General features: G+C 42.1%; 1 protein-coding gene across 1 annotated transcript in view; it reads left to right on the top strand.

Annotated features, from left to right (window-relative positions):
• The window catches only part of LOC142570571 (glucose dehydrogenase [FAD, quinone]-like), a 143,765-nt gene that overhangs the window by 77,540 nt on the left and 46,131 nt on the right, over positions 1-20,094 (top strand). Inside the window, exons 5-8 of the mRNA XM_075678943.1 lie at positions 3,331-3,455; positions 3,648-3,815; positions 6,421-6,565; positions 7,809-7,963. Coding sequence (XP_075535058.1) covers positions 3,331-3,455; positions 3,648-3,815; positions 6,421-6,565; positions 7,809-7,963 — 593 coding nt within the window. The remainder of the gene's footprint in view (positions 1-3,330; positions 3,456-3,647; positions 3,816-6,420; positions 6,566-7,808; positions 7,964-20,094) is intronic.

Raw genomic sequence — 20,094 nt, 5'->3', positions numbered from 1 at the left:
CTGTCCTTAGTTTCGTGAGTGCTTTGGTCCCTGATAACGGCAGATTATGCTAGTTTGATAAATTTAGGCTTACATGGACATTGCTTGCAATAATTGAATATGAATCTTCGAGCTTTTTTTATAAGAATTCTCAATACATGCAAGCACCTTTCGGGAACCACTTGCTTCGGCAGCTGCCTGTTTGCCAGAAGTACTTATTGCAGCTGGTCAAGGGAATGACATAATTTGGAGCGCTTGCACATGGAAGCGTGTTATTTTAGCGATTAGCTCGCGAAGGTTTCTTTTGTAATGCGTGGAAACTTGCTTTCCAAAGGTGAACCAACTTTTGTTGCCAATAATTGGGACCGTTATGAATCTTGGAGCGCAGTCGCGAAGAGTGCGGAAGCCACTCAAGTTGATTGGAATTGGTTAAGTGTAGGTTGAGATAAATACGAGCCATGTGGTTGGCTATTTATTGCTTTGAACAAAATGTTTATGCGCCATAGCAACACGTCTTCGATGAAACGACGTCACGTTGGTTTTGTTGAATACGCGCATTATTTGTGAAGTATACCAGGCACTTCACTGAAAGAGAAAAGTTACTTCAATGAGATCAGCAAAGCTTGCGGACTGGGAGAATACTAACTGCAGCACAGAATTACGACAGTGCGAAAAAAACGGCGATGTCGTTCTATCACTCGAATTACTATAGGAATAATGCAGTCTTTTGGAGGTGACAAAGGCATGGTCATGCAAAAGAGTTCGAGGATTGTTCTTTGTTAAACATTATGGTTTGAAAAATACGTAGGTGAAAGTATTCGATATGCAATATTTCCGTGTTACTCATCTGAACGTACTGAATTATAGCCTGCTGTGCGAGGTGTCTCGGAGCATCCCTACTTACAGTATTACCAGTATATATATTACTTGAATCTTTTGATACGTACACTCATATCTGGACTTGATAAGCGTAATGGGTATGGAAGATCGTGCAGTATCTGCAAAGCTCTGGGGACAAATATTCATCTTCAATGTCAGGCTTGTAATTGCCAGAGAGTGCCAGTACTCGCCAGTCTCAGCTCGTCTTTGTCCTAATTTAAGGTAAGCTTTGCTCTACGTAGCATGACTCAGAAAAAAAAACGACGAGAACCGTGAGAAGCGCACTCCTCCTAATTGCAGATTTAACATTTTTGTGCCCCTATTTGGTAAAGTGCTTCAGTTCACTAAGTATCCCATTGAGGCACTGCATGAACTGACTCATCGTACTTTTACAGAATACCATGGGGAAAACGGGGAAGTTCCTGTCACTTTCCCTAGTTCGCATACGACGGCTAGCAATTTGTTTTTAGAGGCTGGCCGGGAACTTGGTTACAACAACGACGACTACAATGGGCCGAACCAGACAAGTAAGATAAATTGAAGTGAAGCGACGCATGTGCTTGTACTTAGGATTGATGAAATATCATAGGAAATATGTGCCAAAGTCTTAGCCGCATGTACGCGAACTGAGAAGCAGCGCTTCCTACCTATTCATTTTTATGGGACGCATCATTGTAGGAGATTTGAACCCAGATTGACGAAGATTGTGCATACATGGAGAAATATATTTAAAATCGGGGAAGGGCGTGAAAGGTATCATTATGTTTCCTAATATAAACAGAGTTGATTTATGCGTCATAAATCAACTTTCCTGGAAAAGATGGGCATATAGCACGAAAGTGATCGTCAGGATGCAGAGCAGCATAAGAATGCGATTTATCGCTCTCTGAAAACATATGCAATACTGGTGCGCATATGGAGTTGTTTCAAGGTCATGTACCGAAAAGAAGAAAAGCTTGAGGCAATAAACCGTTTCAAAAGGCGTTACACCATAGTTCCCTGTGCTGGAAATAAGTCTTACTAAACGACACTCGTGCTGGCCCTTGGCATATTCGATCCACAGGTTGTATCAATGATGCAGCTAAAGAAAGTTCTCGAATGAGGAAGCATAAACACGTGAGCCCCGACTTGGAAATGATCATTCCGCAATTTGAATGCAACGTAGCTGCGAGCAGGGGGAGCGGAAATCACGTCAAAATATCTTCCAAAACAGTTTTCATATTTGCTGCTTAACAGAAAACGAGCTTCGTATCAAGCACGCAAAAATAGAGCAACTCTGCAACGTGTTTTGGTTACAAGAGAACATTCAGTTCTTGATTTTATCCTGAATTTACCGTTCCTGTTTGAAACAATAATGTCAAAGTTTTGCTTTTGTTTTCAAGTCATGTGCAATAAACTGGCGTTATCTTTTGGCAGCAATACGTCTAAACATGTAATAATGCCCTATACAACGGCGCTTGCGTTGCCTTTCTTTGGTGCATTCATGACATCCTTGAACAAGCGCTTTGTTGCATTTTACAGTAGTATCTCTTTTTCTCGTCGGCATATCATTCAGAATATGATGGTGCGAACGTGCAAAATAATATTCGACAGAATGGCTGAAGCATTCTACGCTTCATGCCTAGATGTATGCTCGAAGTGCTCCTACGCATGCTCGCTGAGTACGGTAAAGCGTAACTTTATGAAAGCTAGAGACGTTGGTAGTGCTAAGTATTGCAAAGGTAAAGATGCAGGAGAGTCTGACGCCACCAAGATGCTCAGGCGCTGTCACTGCATACTGCGCAGACACACAGAAAAAAGAACTTGGCCCACACTTGTGTTGTGAATTTTCGCCGAAGGTAAAGTTAATAAATGTGAACGTTCTTACGTTTTGATGCCCTGACAAAGACAACTATCCCGTTTGAAACGTTGGCTTCGACGACATTCGTTGTTCTACCACAGTTAATCACTTCCAACTGGCATCTGCTTGTGAACCTCGCTCTCGTTTCGAGTTTAGCACAGTATATAATTGAAAAATTGCTAAGTTAAAAATATTTCAATTTACAACCTCAACGCAGATGACAGAGAGCTGGGGAAACCTAGTGGTCTGGTATTTTGCTTGTACGTTGTAAGTTTTTTTTTTGAAAACAGTCAATCTTGTTGAAAAAGATGTTGGACCATTTTGTCTTTACAGGCGAATAGCAATGCAAATGTAAAAGGTTACGGGTCATGTTCTACAATAAAATTTTCGCTTAAAGTACACTAGTGAGTCATAAGAATCCAAACCGTGGAGTTAGTAAGTGTTTTTTTCAAGCCTCACTTAGTCATTTCTTGTTTTGTACTTGTTGGTAACTCGGGCTCTGGGCAACAACCTGTTACTTTGTTACTGCATTGGACACTTACGTCTATCTGCCTGCCTGGCAAAGTACCTCCCCCTTTATCTAACCTACTTGTTCCGAGTTCTTCTTTGAAATTTCTGCACTATGTTTACAGGCTTTTCGCGAGTACAGAACAACATAAAGAACGGAGAGCGCTGGAGTTCTAGTAAAGCCTTTATTCCAAACGACGTCCGCAGAAGAAAAAATTTTGACGTCGCACTTTATTCCCATGTGACAAAGGTAAGAGACCATTTTCAATTCATTTTTCTGCGTACAAAGATAATATATAATATGCTCATGGTTAAAATGTTTTAGACGGCACGCACGCTAACCAAATCGTTCAGTGGTCTGAAACCAAAAGTATCATTCATTGCTTTTACTTTCTGAAGTGAGAAATACCATGCCAGCGTCTTAAATGTGCGGTTTTTGCAGGTTCTTTTTGAAGGCGCAACTGCTGTAGGAGTGGAGTACAAGCGCTACCTCGGAACACACACCGTTCGGGCAAAGAAAGAAGTAATTCTTTGCGCTGGAGCCATAGCCTCTCCGCAGCTACTGATGCTTTCAGGCATAGGACCTCGAGAACATCTCGAGTCTCTTGGGGTAAGAGGGTGGTTTGATTTCCATCGCTGATAATCACCTAATGCTATCGTCGGTGCTATGAGCAAAGGACAATAACCTGTCACATAAGATGTCCTGAGACATGCGTAGATTGTGCAGATTCATCTTGTTTCCAGAAAAATGGAACGCTTGAGCCTTTGCAAAAGATGCGCAGATTCAACGCCCTCGTTGAAATAATGTGAAGCGAAAGTTAGGTAATAGTCTTAGTTTAAATGCGATAACACTGCTTCTTTGTACACTGTAGCGGAGCTAATATCAATTTTCGTTACGCAGTGGGAGGAATCAGCCCAGTTTACATTGCCGCCGGGAAAGTGGGACCAGCAATGTCCCACTTTCCCGGCGACAATTCGACGGAAGAGGTGCGCTAAACACCGCCAAAAAGAAGGCGTAAATTGTTTCGCATTATTAATAAAGGAACTATGCACTTGAAGGCGTACATTTGCAGCACTCAGAATGCTTAGGTTCTATTCACTGTTTGAATGCGTAGTGCTTAGTGAACAAAGCCTTCCACCGGCACGTGTAGGTGGTGGTGGTATATAGAGAGGAATTTTTTTATTAGCTAATGCTACCAGCTTCCTCTTGGCAATCGAAGCAGCCGTGGTACATTTGACCAGAAATGAAGTGTGAATAATCCTCGAAACATTCCTATCACCTAATAAACTGCGAAAAGATGACGCAATGTCAAAAGTTCAAAATCACATAGCCAGTTCCGATAAACGAGTTCAAGGTCTAATTATTTAAGAAAAGTATATTTATTCAAAAATAAACAAAAAAATAGAAACGGCCAGAACGACCAGACGTTTAACCTGGTCCACATTGCACAGATGAAGACATCGTTGATAAAAATGAAGAAACAGTAGACAAGGTAGTGACGTCACCTGGCGGCAGGAGCCATTCCGCGAATGTTCTAGGAAAGGACGAGTAGCAGTACATACATCGTTTTGTTTATGGGAACAGCCCGTTTTGTCATTTTTTCGGTGTATTGTTCGTCTTGTGTTTATATTGAGTGTATGCAACAGCGTTCATCGTATTTAAATTATTGGCAATACAAAAAAGCATTTTTAACGGAGTACCGTGGTGCGATGTTCAAGATTTGTCATCCAAGAACGATATCGAAATTACGCTAGTGAGGCTTATGTATTGTATGTACTATCGCATTATAAGTGAATTGTTTGGTCAGCTCGTTGTTATTTGTGATTTCCGTGTCATTAGTGTCTCTCTTAGTTTCTGGATATAATACTAAAAAGCTAATTGGTATAGTCGTATTGATTAAATCATTGCTAACAGCAACAACAACTGCAGCAGCATCGAGAAATGGAAGAGCAGCATCAGCAGCAGCAGCCGACGTTTGCAAAATAAGGGATCATTCGCAACGAAAACTCCTTCTTAAAATTGGCTAAGTCCTCGCTGAACAATAAGTCGCACTTAAGAGAAAGCTTTAGCGCGAGGTCAGCTCTAATTTTGCTAGTCATGTACACGCAAATCGCATAACTGCACTTATGAGCTGCTAGCTGGACTGATTTCAATAAAAATTGTTGCCTTTGTGAATGAAAGTTAAGTTGCAGCATTGTTTTTAGCGACAATGTTTATAAAGACATAAACGTTTGTTGGGAAAATTGTCGAAATCGAGTAAGCTTTAAGAAATGGAAGCAGTAGGCTTACAAATGTAAGACTGCGGAAAAAAATATCACAGCTCTGCAAACTGCCTCTGCTTGAGTAACATGAACAGATGAATGTCATCAATGATTTGACAGATTACCTCAATTTGCTACAAAAGTTACGAGAATTTCAAAATGTCATAATCACAAATTCTTGATATATTACATAGCTAAAGAAGCTTCCTCTTGGAGGAACATTTTGTGGCAGACGCACCGGATGACCCTCCACCGTGATCCATTTTGCCCGAGCAATGCATCACACCAATATTATCGTGGTCTACCCAAAATATGGGTTCTTACGCCTCATTTTTGTTTCCTCAAGTTGGATAGTCGCTCGGCCTAATTTGCACACCTACCCTTTCGACGAGGACACTCAAACACGCATGTAGTAGTGTGCGGAATTGAGCTGGTTGGTTCATGAGTAAGGGTGTAAAACAGCGCCCACTACAATACGAAAGCAATGACGACGTCCACCGAATCCGAGCAATTTGCTTCGTAAACCCATGCTGTCGCCGTCGATAACAGTGCATTTGAAAAAGTTAACAAGTGTGTTTAAGGCATAGGTGAAAATTTTCACACTATTTACAAAAGATAGCAGCTATATATTTCATAGCGGTGTATACATCAATTGCCAACACATAAGTGAAGTATTTATTTTTTGTTTGTTAAACTTTTCTAGATATAGATTAAGCGTTAATAACATACATGAATGTTGAGCGCTTTAAATGTTTCCATAAGTGTAGCTCCAAGGTTCACTCTACGCCATTTATTACATACTTTCAAGAAAAAATTACACCAATTTTTAGAGTACAGAAATTGGGACAGCGCAAACTTGAATACTATACCAACCCGATCCAAAGTGTTAGTGCGATGCTCCCAACACTTTTAAGCGTTTCCTCTCACACAAGCACGCGGTTTACATATTGCAGATAAACGTAATAGCAGACCTTCCTGTGGGAGAAAATCTATTCGATCACATCACCGTGAACGGAATAGCGGCAACGTCTGCAGAGAACATCGAAATCAACTATTATTTACCGTCTACAATACCACTATATTCACTGTTTAGAACAGGTAAGTGAGAGCGCACGATTGCGATTGGCGTGTCCTTTGTGTTTTCGTGCCTGGAAAAGGCTATTGCTGAACACGAATTCTCTTTCATGACATTCATGCATCATACGTGCGCGTGTGTGATATACTTATTAAACCTACACGAGGACAGCGTGGAAGAGGTTGACGTATCACTGCATGAAGGTTTCGTAGCGCTGTAATATTTTTATGCCTCATTGCGTTTATATTCCAGTGTTCTTGTGGTTTCCACATATGTCATAATAAATTTTACTAAACGTATCTGTTTTTAGAGAAAAACGAATCATGGCAGAGGGGCAAACATTGATGTTACCATGGAGATTTTTCTTGAAATAGAAAAAGAGAGCACTAGTTATGGAAAGTGTAACCCGCTAGCATTTTCTTTGTCGAACTAGAATAAAATTTAGCAGCTTAATTTTCCTATTTATACCTACATCTACGTCGTACGTGGTAATAGAAAATTTTGTAGTAGATTTTGAAACGTTGGGGGTATATTTTTAGAAAACAATCTCAAGCCCAACCTGTACATCAAACCACAACGCTAAATGTAAATAAAGAATGGTTGACTTCTTTATGCTACTTTCTGTGCTGCTGCTCTCGAACACGGAAAGAATAAAATTGTGCTAGCACCGACGTGCTATTGGTGTCTATTGAGAGTAAAAAATATTCGAAATATCAAAATCAAATTCACATGCCTAATCATCACTTCGGGCATCACGATGTCCAAGCTTCGAAATTATGCAATGTAGTGTGACATTACGTAAATCGTCGCGTTAAATCATATGCGAATGTATTTGAACTATCGAGGCTATTATTTAAGGACAAACAGGATCAACTTGGTACATTTTTCTTTTTAAATGAACTTTAGCTATTATATCAGTTGTCGATGGTGGACAATGCAATTAGTACACTTGATATAGAATACGAACATCTGTTTACTTGGCTGAAGAAAAGAATGTGGCAAATTAGGCAGGAGTTAACTGATAATGTGAAACCGCTGCGTTACGCTGTGAGCTTTTTATTAAGATCAATGATATATGAATTCTTTTCTTTTAGTACAGTGCAAAGCTAAGGGGACATTGCAAATTTTCAGTTATCTCGCCCACAGAGTGAGAATTGGGAAACTTACGGTACAACCAATCCGTACAAAACAGCACAGTGCAAGAAATACTACCAAGAACATTGAAAAACGCAAGTATGATGGACCTTTATGATTTTCTTGTTTCAGGGCCACTTATTCATGCTTTTGGCGTCGAAGGTGTCGCCTTCTTAAGCACATCAAGCGTCGATCCCACGCATCCGAACATTCAATTTCTCTTCGTGACCCTGAATCCCACTACTCTTGAAGCAGGATACATAGCCAGTCTAATCGGAATATCAGAGGTAAGATCCTAATTTTACAGCGAAGCTGTTAGCCTCTTGGTGGTCGGCATTTTTCGTGTACGTCATCATGAAATTATTATCAGCAGCAATTGCTCATACTCCCGAAAGCAAGCAAAAAATACAATGGCTCATACCACCCTAAGAAAGAGGCTACAAGCGCTCATTGAAGTGAAGCGAACGGCGCATACATTCATTGAAATCACCCATACAACACACAGAGTAGCATATGTTTTAATAAAAACAAGGTCAAAACAAGCATCCGAGCCATCAAAAAAAAATGCTGCGTACCGTGCTCAGCAGTTGTAGTCGTGGCTTTGTAACAGCTTCGCTGGACATTCACTTTCGGAGGGCCGTGATAGGGAGTCACTTTTTACATAACTAACGTGATGTAAGAAGCCTATTGAAGGGGTTCTCATACACGTCGAACACATATGCATACATTCAGGACACAGCAAATTTTGCATATAGTTAACTTCTCGATAGAACTTCTGTGGCGTGTTTCCGCCTCCCAAATTGCTTCCGGAGCATGCACTCAGGAAAAGCGCTGCCTTCGAGGTTTGCTTCTTTTATACAGCGAAGAGGCGTCGTTCGGGCATCTGTTTGGACACCACGCACATCTTATTGGCGCGTGGGAAATACTGCGGCAATAATTCTCAGTGACAAATTGGTGGCAACACTGTGTCAAGCGGAAATTTACACATGTGGGAATTTCTACACTTTAGTGTAAATTTAAAGATATAAAGCAATATTTACGTAAGCAGCGTAAATGCACGCTAATACATAAAAATATTGAGAACAATAATTTTCGCTCAAGATATCTAGATAATATAGATAGATATCTAGATAGATAGATATATCAAAATAACTCAGGCAATTGTTCAAAACAGTGTTTTACATATAATGTATTCACGCATTCACTTAAAGCATTGAAAATGCAGAAAAATGAAATAGAAGTTAAATTTCCATGAAAAAACAGAAGAAAACATATATTTTGCAAAGTATCATATTCTAATGCTAACCTTCTAATATGTTTTTATTGATGTGTGTATTAAAATTAATTTCTTGCCCTATTTCATTTAAAAAAATGGACATTTTATAGTTTATACGCTGTCTACCATAATTAGCTGCAATTTTCGATGTCCTTATAATGTTTCTTCTCAGGCAATAGTGTGGTGTACGTTTTATTGATGCCATTCTGAGTAACTGATCTTTTTTATATGCTGTATTAGTTTATATGTATATAGCTAGGTTACGTTTGGTATTTAATGCTTCAGCAACAATTGATGAATACGTAAGCCTTACGGTCGCCCATGATAGTTCTCAAAATTTTGCAGAATCCGTTTCTGTAATACAGTAATTTTAGACAAATTCTGGTTGCTTGTTGTATTCCATACTGAGCTAGCAGTATGATAATCTGAAATTAAATAGCGGGTAATAGAGCGCCTTCTTTAACCACAATGGCAGCAACTCCCAAAGTTTAAAGAGGCAACCAAAAGCTTTAGTTAGTTCTGCCGCTAACTTTTCAACATGTATACTCCGACATAGGTCTTCTTGAAACCGGACACCTAAAAATTTCTGTGCCTCTACCTCCTATATTTTAGTGTAATTAAATATTATTGTGATGTATTCATTAAACGGCTTATTTCTTGACCCTATAATAATATGTCTAGTTTTATTTACATTTAATTGCACTTTGTTCTTACATAGCCAAATTGATAATGCATTTAAATACTCATTAGTTAGCTGCTGTATATGCGAAAGGATTTTCGCGACGAAAAGAATATTAGCACCATCAGCATACATAATTAAACTCTGCAAACTTGGTAATTCAGCTAGATCATTTATGTATGTGTTATGTAATAATCGCCCAAATATTTAACCTTGGGGTACCCATTTGAGTATTTCCAATTTTTGCGCCACATCGTTCTTGAAGGCTACATACTTTAGCCTGTCTGTTAGGTAATTCTTCATTAGGACAAGTGCAATTCCTCCGATGCCATAGCAACTGAGTTTGTACAGCAGTACGTCAAGATTAAACGGATCAAACGCTTTCTGAAGGTCTAAAAAGAGACCTACTGTGTATAGTCTCTCTTCTATGTTGTTTATTAATGTGTGCTTCACGTCCAGTTGTGCGTGCTCAGTAGAAATTTTTTTACAGAAACTGAAATACGATTCAGACAAGATTTTAGCATTCTCAAGAAAACTTGCTAAACGATCTCCGATAATTGTTTCAAACAGTTTACATAACACCGGAATTACACAGACTGGCCTATAATTATTAGCATGTGTATCTCCAATCTTTTTCATCACTGGACATATCCTGGCTGTCTCAAAATCCTCTGGAAGTACACCATACTTCAGCATTTAATTAATAATGTGCCCCAATGCTTGCAAATAATATCCGAGACATGTTTAATTGCTTCAGCTTTAATGTTATCCCGTCCGACAGATCTCTGATTCTTAAGCTCTCTTACTAATCTTTGTACCTCAGTGTAGGTCGCTGGCGCTCAATAAATAGAGTTCACTACATCATGTCTCCTAAAGATCAATGTATCGTTAGTGAGGTAAACGTGGAAGGCGCATATTCGTCACTAGCTATGAAGTGTGCATTTAATGTAGTGGCTGTAGGGAAGAGTACCTAGACACGTTGGCAGCTGTAGTGTATGATTCGAAGCTGTCCTGTGGGTAAGATGGTTAAAGTCATGCCATATTATATTGCGGTCGTTGCTAATAATTTGAAAACAGTGACTTATAATATTCTGACTTCGCTTTCTTAAGTTCACTATTTAATTTGTTTCCAAATTCTTTGAACTGGGTAAGTTTACAAGGATCTCGTTAATTGACAAAAAGATGATAAATTTTGTTTTTTTTTGTGAGTTCTCATAAGTACTGTCGTTTTTCATGGTTTTCTAGCTTTCTTATTATGTTCTTTTCGTGCTTCGAGCTCTAAGCACGCCTTTAATATTTCGAAAAATAATTTGCAGGCTACATTCACATTCAATTGCATCACAACATCTTCCCCGTTTATATCATGTAGTAGTGTTCAAAACGTATTCAGCGTGTGCAAGTTGTTATCCCGATAAGAGCTTGATGTGGGCATGTTTTTACGATTCTTGCTTACAACGGATAAAGAAGAAAAGACAGGAACTAGATCACCAATACCTGATGATAAAATACCAGAAGATGTCACAGAGGGGTGAACGTTTGTGATACACAGGCCCATCAATGTTGGAGTTTCATTATTTATGCAAGTGTTCGATAATATAGGGTTTGTGCATGCATAAGACTGGAATATGCTACCAAGTTCTGTGGGATATGTATCGGTCGCCAGCATAGCATTATTCATATCTTCAATTATTATGAATGTAACATTAGAACCACACATGAAATTTCTTATTTTGTCAAAAAATGTAATAAATTTTGTCTATTTGAAGAAGGTGGCCTGTAGACCTTAGCAACTCTAAATTTCTTTAAACAGACAGCTAAGCATTCAACATGAAAACTCTGGTAACCCTTCATGGTAGGATTGTTCTAGTAAATTCATAGCCACACCACCACCACGACCAGCAGCCCGAATACGACCAAAATAATCGTAACCGCGGTAGTGTGGCGGATTGCTATGTTTAGTTAACCATGTTTCAGTACCCATTAATTCATCCAATTTACCCTTTTTCTTGTCAAATAGTTCATGTAAGACATATTCCTTCTTACGCATACTTCTAGCGTTAAGGTTAATGACGGACAATTGATTATTATGATATAGGCTTGAAAATGTTTCACTAAAATAATTATGTTGGAAATATCTTTTTTTGCCGAGAGTACGATGAGAACATTATGCAAACTAGAATTCTACAGCAGATGTATAGATCACGCACCACTTTCACCTTGCAATTTTTTCAATGTCCTGCACACTGCAGATGCATAAAACAGGTGACGTTTCGTGTATTCTGACAAAGACTACCGCCTGCTGTCCATACAAATTTGTAATTTACCTCTTCCTTTTGCTCAATAGCTGTTCCCAACAGTTGTTTGTTTTCTCTACTTAGATGCTCAATGACATACATAGGACGAGAAACGTTGAGGCCTAGCATTCGCATTGCAATTTTTGTTTTCTTTGCTTTGGACAAGAAATAGTTTCTTTTGTCGCATCGTACAAAAGGCACAACTATGTTGAATTGGTTATTTCTAGCCGTAGGCACTTTGTGACATGTATCTCTATCTGAATTTGACATCTCTCCAATAATAAGCTGGCCAATTTTCTTTACCGTAGATAGTGTGTCAACATCGTGGGGTATGCCTTTAATACTTATGTTGTTTGAACGTTGATTCTGTTCCAGTTATTCCAACTATTGCGATAGCTTTGCATTATAAGCCCTCAGCTCTCTGTTCTCACGATGCGATCTCCTTCTGCGAGCTCGTTTTTTATGCACTTACGATCACCGACATCCTTCTTAAGTTCTGTAATCTCGTTCAAAGCTGCCATGATCTCCTCGAGTTCTTCTTTAAGCTCACTACGGAAATCTTCAAGTGCCTGCTTAGCCACTGAGTAATGTATGTAGCAGAAAACGGAGCAAAAATAGTAATCACACGGGGCAGTTCAAATCGGCTGTGGTGCACACGCAGACACAGAACAAGAGATAAGGTGCTGAACACGTCCCACCTGCAAGAGCAGACAGATTAACCTCGTTATATAGGTGTACCACCGCCGAACTGCAGGTTCCAGCCAAGCTGACAACGCTTATAGAGTCCGTTTTAGCATATGGCGCCGCCTTATAGAAGCAATAATTTGCAGTCCTAAACACTGAAGTAACACATTCTTCGTAGCATGCAGTTTATTTTCGGAGCTTTACTGTGCATATCTGACAGCAGACGTTTGCTACACTAACTGCACACACACAAACAAAAATAAACGATGTCACCTAAATCTTGTACGCAGGTGTGCAGTCTACTGTTTATCTTATGTGAAGTCATGTTGTGAAGTTTACTCTTTAAGGAGGAGGACACGGTCATGGGTGTGACGCGGTCACGGGTGCTGTTTTGCTCCTCTCTGACTGGGGAGACAAAACACACTCTTTCAAGGGTTTAGGTCCCGTAACGAGCGAACACTTGACCGCGAGCACACTTGTACCTATTTAAGTAGTAAGTGCATGGCGGCAGCTCTCTTGTGTTTTCCACAGCCGTTGCATATGCTCTGCCAGTAAACTGTGTGTGTTTAGAGAAAGGGCGCTCAAAGCCAGCACGTAGAAGTGTCTGCAGGGCCCCCCTTCGAGAGGAGAACTCGAACAAGAAGCCGACGACCAGGCTGGGGTCATGTCTACTCGCAAGTACAAGCGGTGGCATGGCGGCAGTACCAGGATTTCAACTCGGTAGTACCGCATGCGGATGTCCTACCACTAGGACGTTCGCTGCGTCCCGCGAGTTTTGCAGCTGTGGTAACAATCAGGGACAGGTTTGCTATTTTGCTAAGACAAGCCAATATTCTCCGCTTACCTTATAATACAGAAGTATGTTCGCATCAATGAATCGTCCAAATTTATCAATGGTCCAGCGCTCTACGTTGGTAGGGGAATCTAAGCGTTCATCTGCCTAGTTTTCAGCATTCCTACAGTGAAATGTCTCACATGTAAAATCTTTTAACTTTGACTCATTATGCACGCTTAAAATATCGGCATTTTGGAGGTAATACACAGTCGTCATTTTATAATTTCATGGGGTAGTAACTATGGTGGTGATCTCTAGGCCGCGTCCCTAAATTTACCTTTATGAACATACTCCAATTGACGCGTAATAAAGTGTGCTTGCACGGATATTCCCTGCAAAATTGGCTTTCTGCATTGTATTAAAGAGAGCGAAACAGAAAGTGCATTCTCATACAACAAAGTGTTCTTTCGCAGATATTTCCCACAAAATCTGCTTTCTCCTTTGTATCATAGAGCGATAAAGAAATTCTCCAAACAGAAACAGCATTCCTGAAGGGTATCCGTGGCAACTATGGCTGGCACAGGAGTGTGCCTCCGTGCACCTATTGTTAAAGTGAACGTCAAATATGAATAACGCCCAGCGCGTCCTTCACCTTAAGGGTCAACTTTCACAGCACGACTTCACATATACAAGAGCTTGCACTACTGCGCACAAGATTTAGGCGACATAGTTTTTATAACATAAAAGCTATAATCACAAAAGCACCAAACCCGGAAGCCGAGAACGACAGGAGGGAAGAGAACTCTTTATTTATTAACCGCAGGAATACATGCAGTTGCTCGTCCCAGATGAGGGATTATTAATACGAGTAGCATTATTTGGCCAGTTCTGACGTTGTGGGCCTGCATACCTAGCATTTTGCTCCGGTCAAGTGTCCCAAATTGTGTACCAGCTTGACCCGCTAGGTAAGTGGTCGTTGCCGCGATGTCGCCAAATCACTCGATTGTCGTCGTTTCAGCTCTGTAATCTGACTCGCGTCATTCCGTCGTCGTCACGTGTTCTACGCCGACATAGTGGTCGATGTTGTCTGACGGCTTCTGCCAATAGGTGTGCGCTTGTGGTCATGATGACGTTCTGGCCATTGTCCGGTCTTTGCAACTTCATTATTTTAGCTTTGTAATTCGACCCTCGTCGTGCCGTCTTCGTCGCGCGGTGTCGTCATGCAGTCATCTGGAACTGGCTGTCAATCGCCGTCGCGAACATCCTATGACGTCACTCTCAATTCGTCATCTGACTGTCGTCACGCCGTCGTCATCACGCGATCTTCATCAAGCTATCGTTGCCATACAGTCTTCACAATACAGTACTCGGCATGCTATGGTCGCCATACACTGGCTGTCATCTGATTGTTTTCATACTGGTTTCATGCTATCGTCGCCATGCAGTCGCCGTCATGAATTTGTTGTCATGCCGACTTCGTCATGTGGTTGGTGCATCCATGCTCATTCTAACTTCTTCATCCCACTCTCATCAGCCGTCATCATCACAGTGCCCTCGACATAACATTATTGTGATGCCTTCATCGTCACACCGTCCTTTAACCGTCTTTATCACTTGAGAAACGTCATCCCATTGTCATCCTACCGTCTTCATCAGAATGCCTTCGTCGTTCCGTCGACGTAATTTCTGCTGCAGCAAGGAGTGAGACCGGGCTAGTTCATAATGTTGCGCTGGTTACATCGTCATTTCTTCGTCGTCCTAGTGTGATCGTGCTGTGGCATTTAATCATGATTATCCAGCCGTTGTCACGTCATCGTCCTTATTGCGTCGTCATGAGACAGTTGCTGTCATGCATCTATTGTCATATGGCCGTCCCAATGCCGTCGAAGCGGCCATTGTCGTCGTACAGGCTTCAGAGATTGATGGTAATACTTTAGTCATTGCCGTCCAATCACCACCACTCCAGCTTCGTCATCTGACTCGTCATCCTCGTCCTACAGTTATGGTCATCCCATTCTCCTCATACCGCTGTCATGCCATTGTCATCATTGCGTCCTCGTCATACCATCGCCGTCGTTCTGGTCATCACGTCCTCGTCACGCCACCGTCGTCACGCCGTCGTTCTACTATTGTCATCACTTCAGAATATATTCCCATTGTCGTCCTGTCCCCGTCCTATAGCCTTCGTCACTCTATCAACGTCATTTCTTCTCCGTCATTCTAGCGTAATCACTCTGCGTCAATCAAGCGTGGATTTGCTGCAATTGTCGTGTCATCGTCGCCGTTGCTTCGTCATCAGAAAGTAGCTGTCATGTTTATGTTGTCATGCCATCGTCCTCATCCCATCGTGACCGCGCCATCGTCGTCATTCCAGCTTCGTCATATGCTTGAGGACAAATACTCGTCGCCCTCCCATTGATCTCATACGTTCGTTGTCTCGCTGTCGTGTTCATGCCATCGTCATCATTTTAGGATTGTCATCTTACTGTCGTCAGGCCACTGTTGCCATACCAAGTTTGTTCTTTTGTCCTTCCATTAACATCATTCCTTGTTCGCCATTCCAGTGTTGTCGCTACGCCTGCGTCAAATAGAAGTCGTGACGTCATGCTCATGGGTGACCTTGGTGAGCGAGTGCTGTGCTAAAGTGGCCGGATAAGCAACGAGTTTCATAAGGACCACTACCAATATGAAATAAACAAGACTTCGGCATTACAGTGTGCCGCATCATCCCTTCAATGCTAATATCATTGCCCCCGACAGTTATTCAGATTGGTTCTGCCGTATTTTTTTTATTTTACATCAATTAGAAGAATTGCAAGATATTCGTGGTTACAGTGGCTTAAAATATTCATTTAATGTTAACAATTCTAGAAACTTAAGGTGTATATACGTGACGGTACACAGGTGGACGGCTATTCAAAGCCAGTGAAGATGAGGAATAAACTATTATTTGGGCGACCGTGTTTACCTACGCCTGCACACTGCACAAGGCGCCAAGATGAGCACACTGCACGCGCCTCCTGACTGTCACGTCATCGAGGGAATCCTCAACGCCACAGCCTGAAGACCCAATGCAACTTGCGCCACATATACGGGTAGATCTACCCACAATTGTATATTCTCAAGAACAAAGCACCAGTGAGCGATGTTACCGTAGAGAACTGGTTCTGGCTCTTTGAGCTCCGCACGACCGCTGCATCGTGGTCCAAGCGGGAAACGGTTGGCAACTTCAATGAGTGCGTTACCGGTTAAGCGTTATGCCTTTGCCTGACGCACAAAAATGAGTAATGATAGAACAAAATGAAACACATACTGATCAGGCGATTTATTTAAAATGATCGAGGCCCTTGAATTATCCAACTCATGGAGAGAGTCGAATTAGGACTGTGCTCTCATACAAAGCTGAGCGTAAAGGTCGTCGTATTTACGAATCTGGGCATCATTAACGGAGGTTGTTGACGTTTCCTGTCGGCAGTGGTACGTCGCAAAGGCCACGTACGTCGGCTGGTGCAACTGTGCAATTTCGAACAGACAGAGCGAAGTCATTTTGCAGCGGGTGATCTCCAAGAAGCTCCTGTAATTTCAAACACAATGTTGCACAGTATGTTATCGCCAGAAATCAGTCACCATTTTATGCGGGTTCGACGCATCATAGCAAACATGTCTTACGAGAACCTATCGACGCATTCAATCCCACTTCTTGATGCGCGGCCAACCACTTGGTTTCAAGTCACGTAACTCCTCTACGAAGTTTATTTCGAACCCTAGGCTTCACACCATTGCTTCATTCGAACGTGGCACCTCGAAGTTTCCACTGCCATACCTATCAACGGAAGCATGTGGTGAGCCACATCTGCTCCAACACTACCCAGTAGTCGATCATATGTACTCCAGGCTGCATGGGCTCGTTGTTCGATGCAATCTACACCGAAGAATATGCGCACGTGTTTCACCTTGTGGCGGCATTAACCAAACAGTCTTCATGTCAAGGCACCACAACGAAACTAGCAAGAGCGCATATTCGTTTCGCGAAGAACCTTCGCTCTTAGCAGCAACTGATGAATCGCTAGCTTGAGGAGCTCGAGCTTCGTCATGACATCTAAACTCTCTTTCGAGCACTATCCCTCAATTAACAGCTACTAGAGTAGCATCCTCAACACTCAAATGGGTTCCACGTTGCCACTTGATGCTAGCGGCGACCAAAATGAAAAGCGCCACAGTAGCCTCGAGAGAGGCCTCTGGCGAGCCTAAACAACAGGGCCCGCCTACAAGCTACAGTTGATAGTCGAAGACCAGCAACTCCGAAGAACAACTTTGGCTGCTACAAGGAAAGTTCAGGCACAGACAACCACGAACAGCAGAGTCGTCTAGACCCCATATGTTGACTCAGCAGTAGGTAAACGCATAACCCCACTCAACAGAAGGCCACCTTTTCGAATGAGATATTTGGAAGAAAATTACATCGCCATCGACGTATCTAGCATCAACGATCAGTATGTCGCCTATAATAATCGTTTTATTGTTTTTTTCGTGTTTATTTCGCTTTTTTATGACGTTTGGTGACTTCTGATGAAGTAGAAGGTGTCGGCTTTGTAAAGTCTTTAACCGTTGGAGTAAAACTCACTTGCAGATATGGCGGTGTTCTTTCTTTTCACGTGCCTTAGCCTGAGTCTTAGCACTTGGGCGCTCTGAGTCTAGCCATGCTTCACCTATCGATTTTCACAGTTTTGTGCGACTACCCAACACAAAACGAAGGAAAGGGCATGGGCACTTCGTGGGCATGCCAGAGCAACATAAATATCCTCACATGAACCGCCAAGCCAAGAGCAGTGGTTTTAGAAAAATCTGCATCTCCGAGCATCGCGGGCTCACTCATTCCCGCGCCTATGGCACTTGTCACATGACCGAAATACTGAAGGCAACGCACCGCCTGTATTCTTGGACAAGACAAGCGCCAGCTAATATTCCCACTTTTCAAGACTATTCAAATATTACACTAATGTGACGAGAGTAAAAACAGCATTGCTATCAGTGGTAATCCTTTGCTGAGGTCGCTCTTGCAGTACGGAGCATAAAAGGCGGGCTGGAACGGGTGATCTATGTTGTATGTGTCACTGGACGGTCTGTTCTTTCCCAAATGGCTATTACTTGTACGCGACGCACCGACCGCTTGCCTTACAGCAATTTCTTGCATCGCACGCCTTTCTCTGCAACATAGCTACGGCAGGCCAACAGGCAGTCTTATATAGATTCTTTATTTTAGGCCTGTCCTTGTTCGCTCAAGAGTTATTTGTTTGCGCTGTCCGAGAGGGAGGTGGATTTCTATGGCAGCAAACAGCTTTCTGAAAGGCAAGGAATACAAAAAATACAGATAGCGTTTGGGACAGAATGTTTGCCTGCGCGCAATCCTTTGCTTACTTTCCATATACTTATTTCGACCTTACTGGATGCGCAAGACCCACCAATGTAGCTCAGTGGCTATGACGTTCCGCTGCTGAGAGGGTTGCAATCCCGGCCGCGGCGCCTGTATATCTATGGGGGCGTAGTCTAAAAAGGCTCACGTGCCGTGCGCTATAGACGGCTCGTTATAAACCCGCAGGTGATTAAAATTAATCTGGAATTCGCCACTACGGCAAGCCTCAGAAAGATATGTTGGTTCTAACGAGGAAGACACCAGATTTCCCTTTTTCTGAGGAAGCTATTTGTTGCCCATTTCCATTCCTTGGCTGTTTTGAACGTTCCTTGTCAATGTACTAGTGGGCGCCTGTTTCACGTATATATTATATTTATCACGCGCACGTTGCCTTTGCTAATTAGACAGTGACCGTCTTTCACCGAATAGTCATGTCGCAGACCGTTTTTCGCAGCTTATTATTTGTGGCGAAACGCGCCTTCTGTGTCGAAATTCTCAACTTTTGTCGCGTATAATGTACAAATATACGTGTCCTAAGATGGCGTGCTCGACGCAAGTGTTATCCATTCTCGAACTTAAGTGAGCATGAGCAATTATTCTTCATTATACGGTAATACACGTATAAATAGCAGGCGGACTTAAGTGGGCGGTCCCACTTGGGTGTCAAGCGCTCTGCATTTCAGACAACGTTCGTGGCCGCACAGCGCTTTCTGCGAGCACTCTAGAGTTGAGAGTCATATCGCATTAGATAGCTTACGTCGTGCACTTTCAAATGACCCCTAGTAGTCTGTTAATTATTGTCGCACCATCGTAGTCAAACAGTCCTCGTCATCATAGTATAGTCCTCATTCCTGAATCCTCATTTCATTGCCATCATGCCATTGTCATCATTCCGCGGTCATAGTTCCCTTGTCGTCATTCCACTTTGGTGAATCTTGTAGTGAATTCCAATGGAAGATTCGATCTGGCCCACGAACTCCGTGCCGGAGCACTCCGCTACGGCGGAAGGCAACACTGTGTGATTGAAACACAAGTACTTCCGCCAGACCAACTGGAAAGGTGCGCTAACGCACACCGCTGCCGAAAGCGCCCAGCATTCCTCGCGTTGTTCGTCGTTTCCGTCTTGAACTCACCCGCGAGTCGTGTCTAGAAGTTTCCCATTTCTTTTTAACTTCTTGCACTGTGATGGAAGTCATACCGCATGAAAGTAGGCTGCTCTTGTCCGCCATTATTGTGTGTCGGAAACACCAGAAACGCAGCGAAGGCCGCTATTTGTTCGGTAGCAACGCACCGAGAC

This window comes from Dermacentor variabilis, chromosome 2 (genome assembly GCF_050947875.1).
Source record: "Dermacentor variabilis isolate Ectoservices chromosome 2, ASM5094787v1, whole genome shotgun sequence".
In the NCBI taxonomy this organism is placed as follows: domain Eukaryota; kingdom Metazoa; phylum Arthropoda; class Arachnida; order Ixodida; family Ixodidae; genus Dermacentor; species Dermacentor variabilis.
Note: the sequence above shows the minus strand (reverse complement) of the source record. Positions and strands in the feature narration are given on the sequence as shown.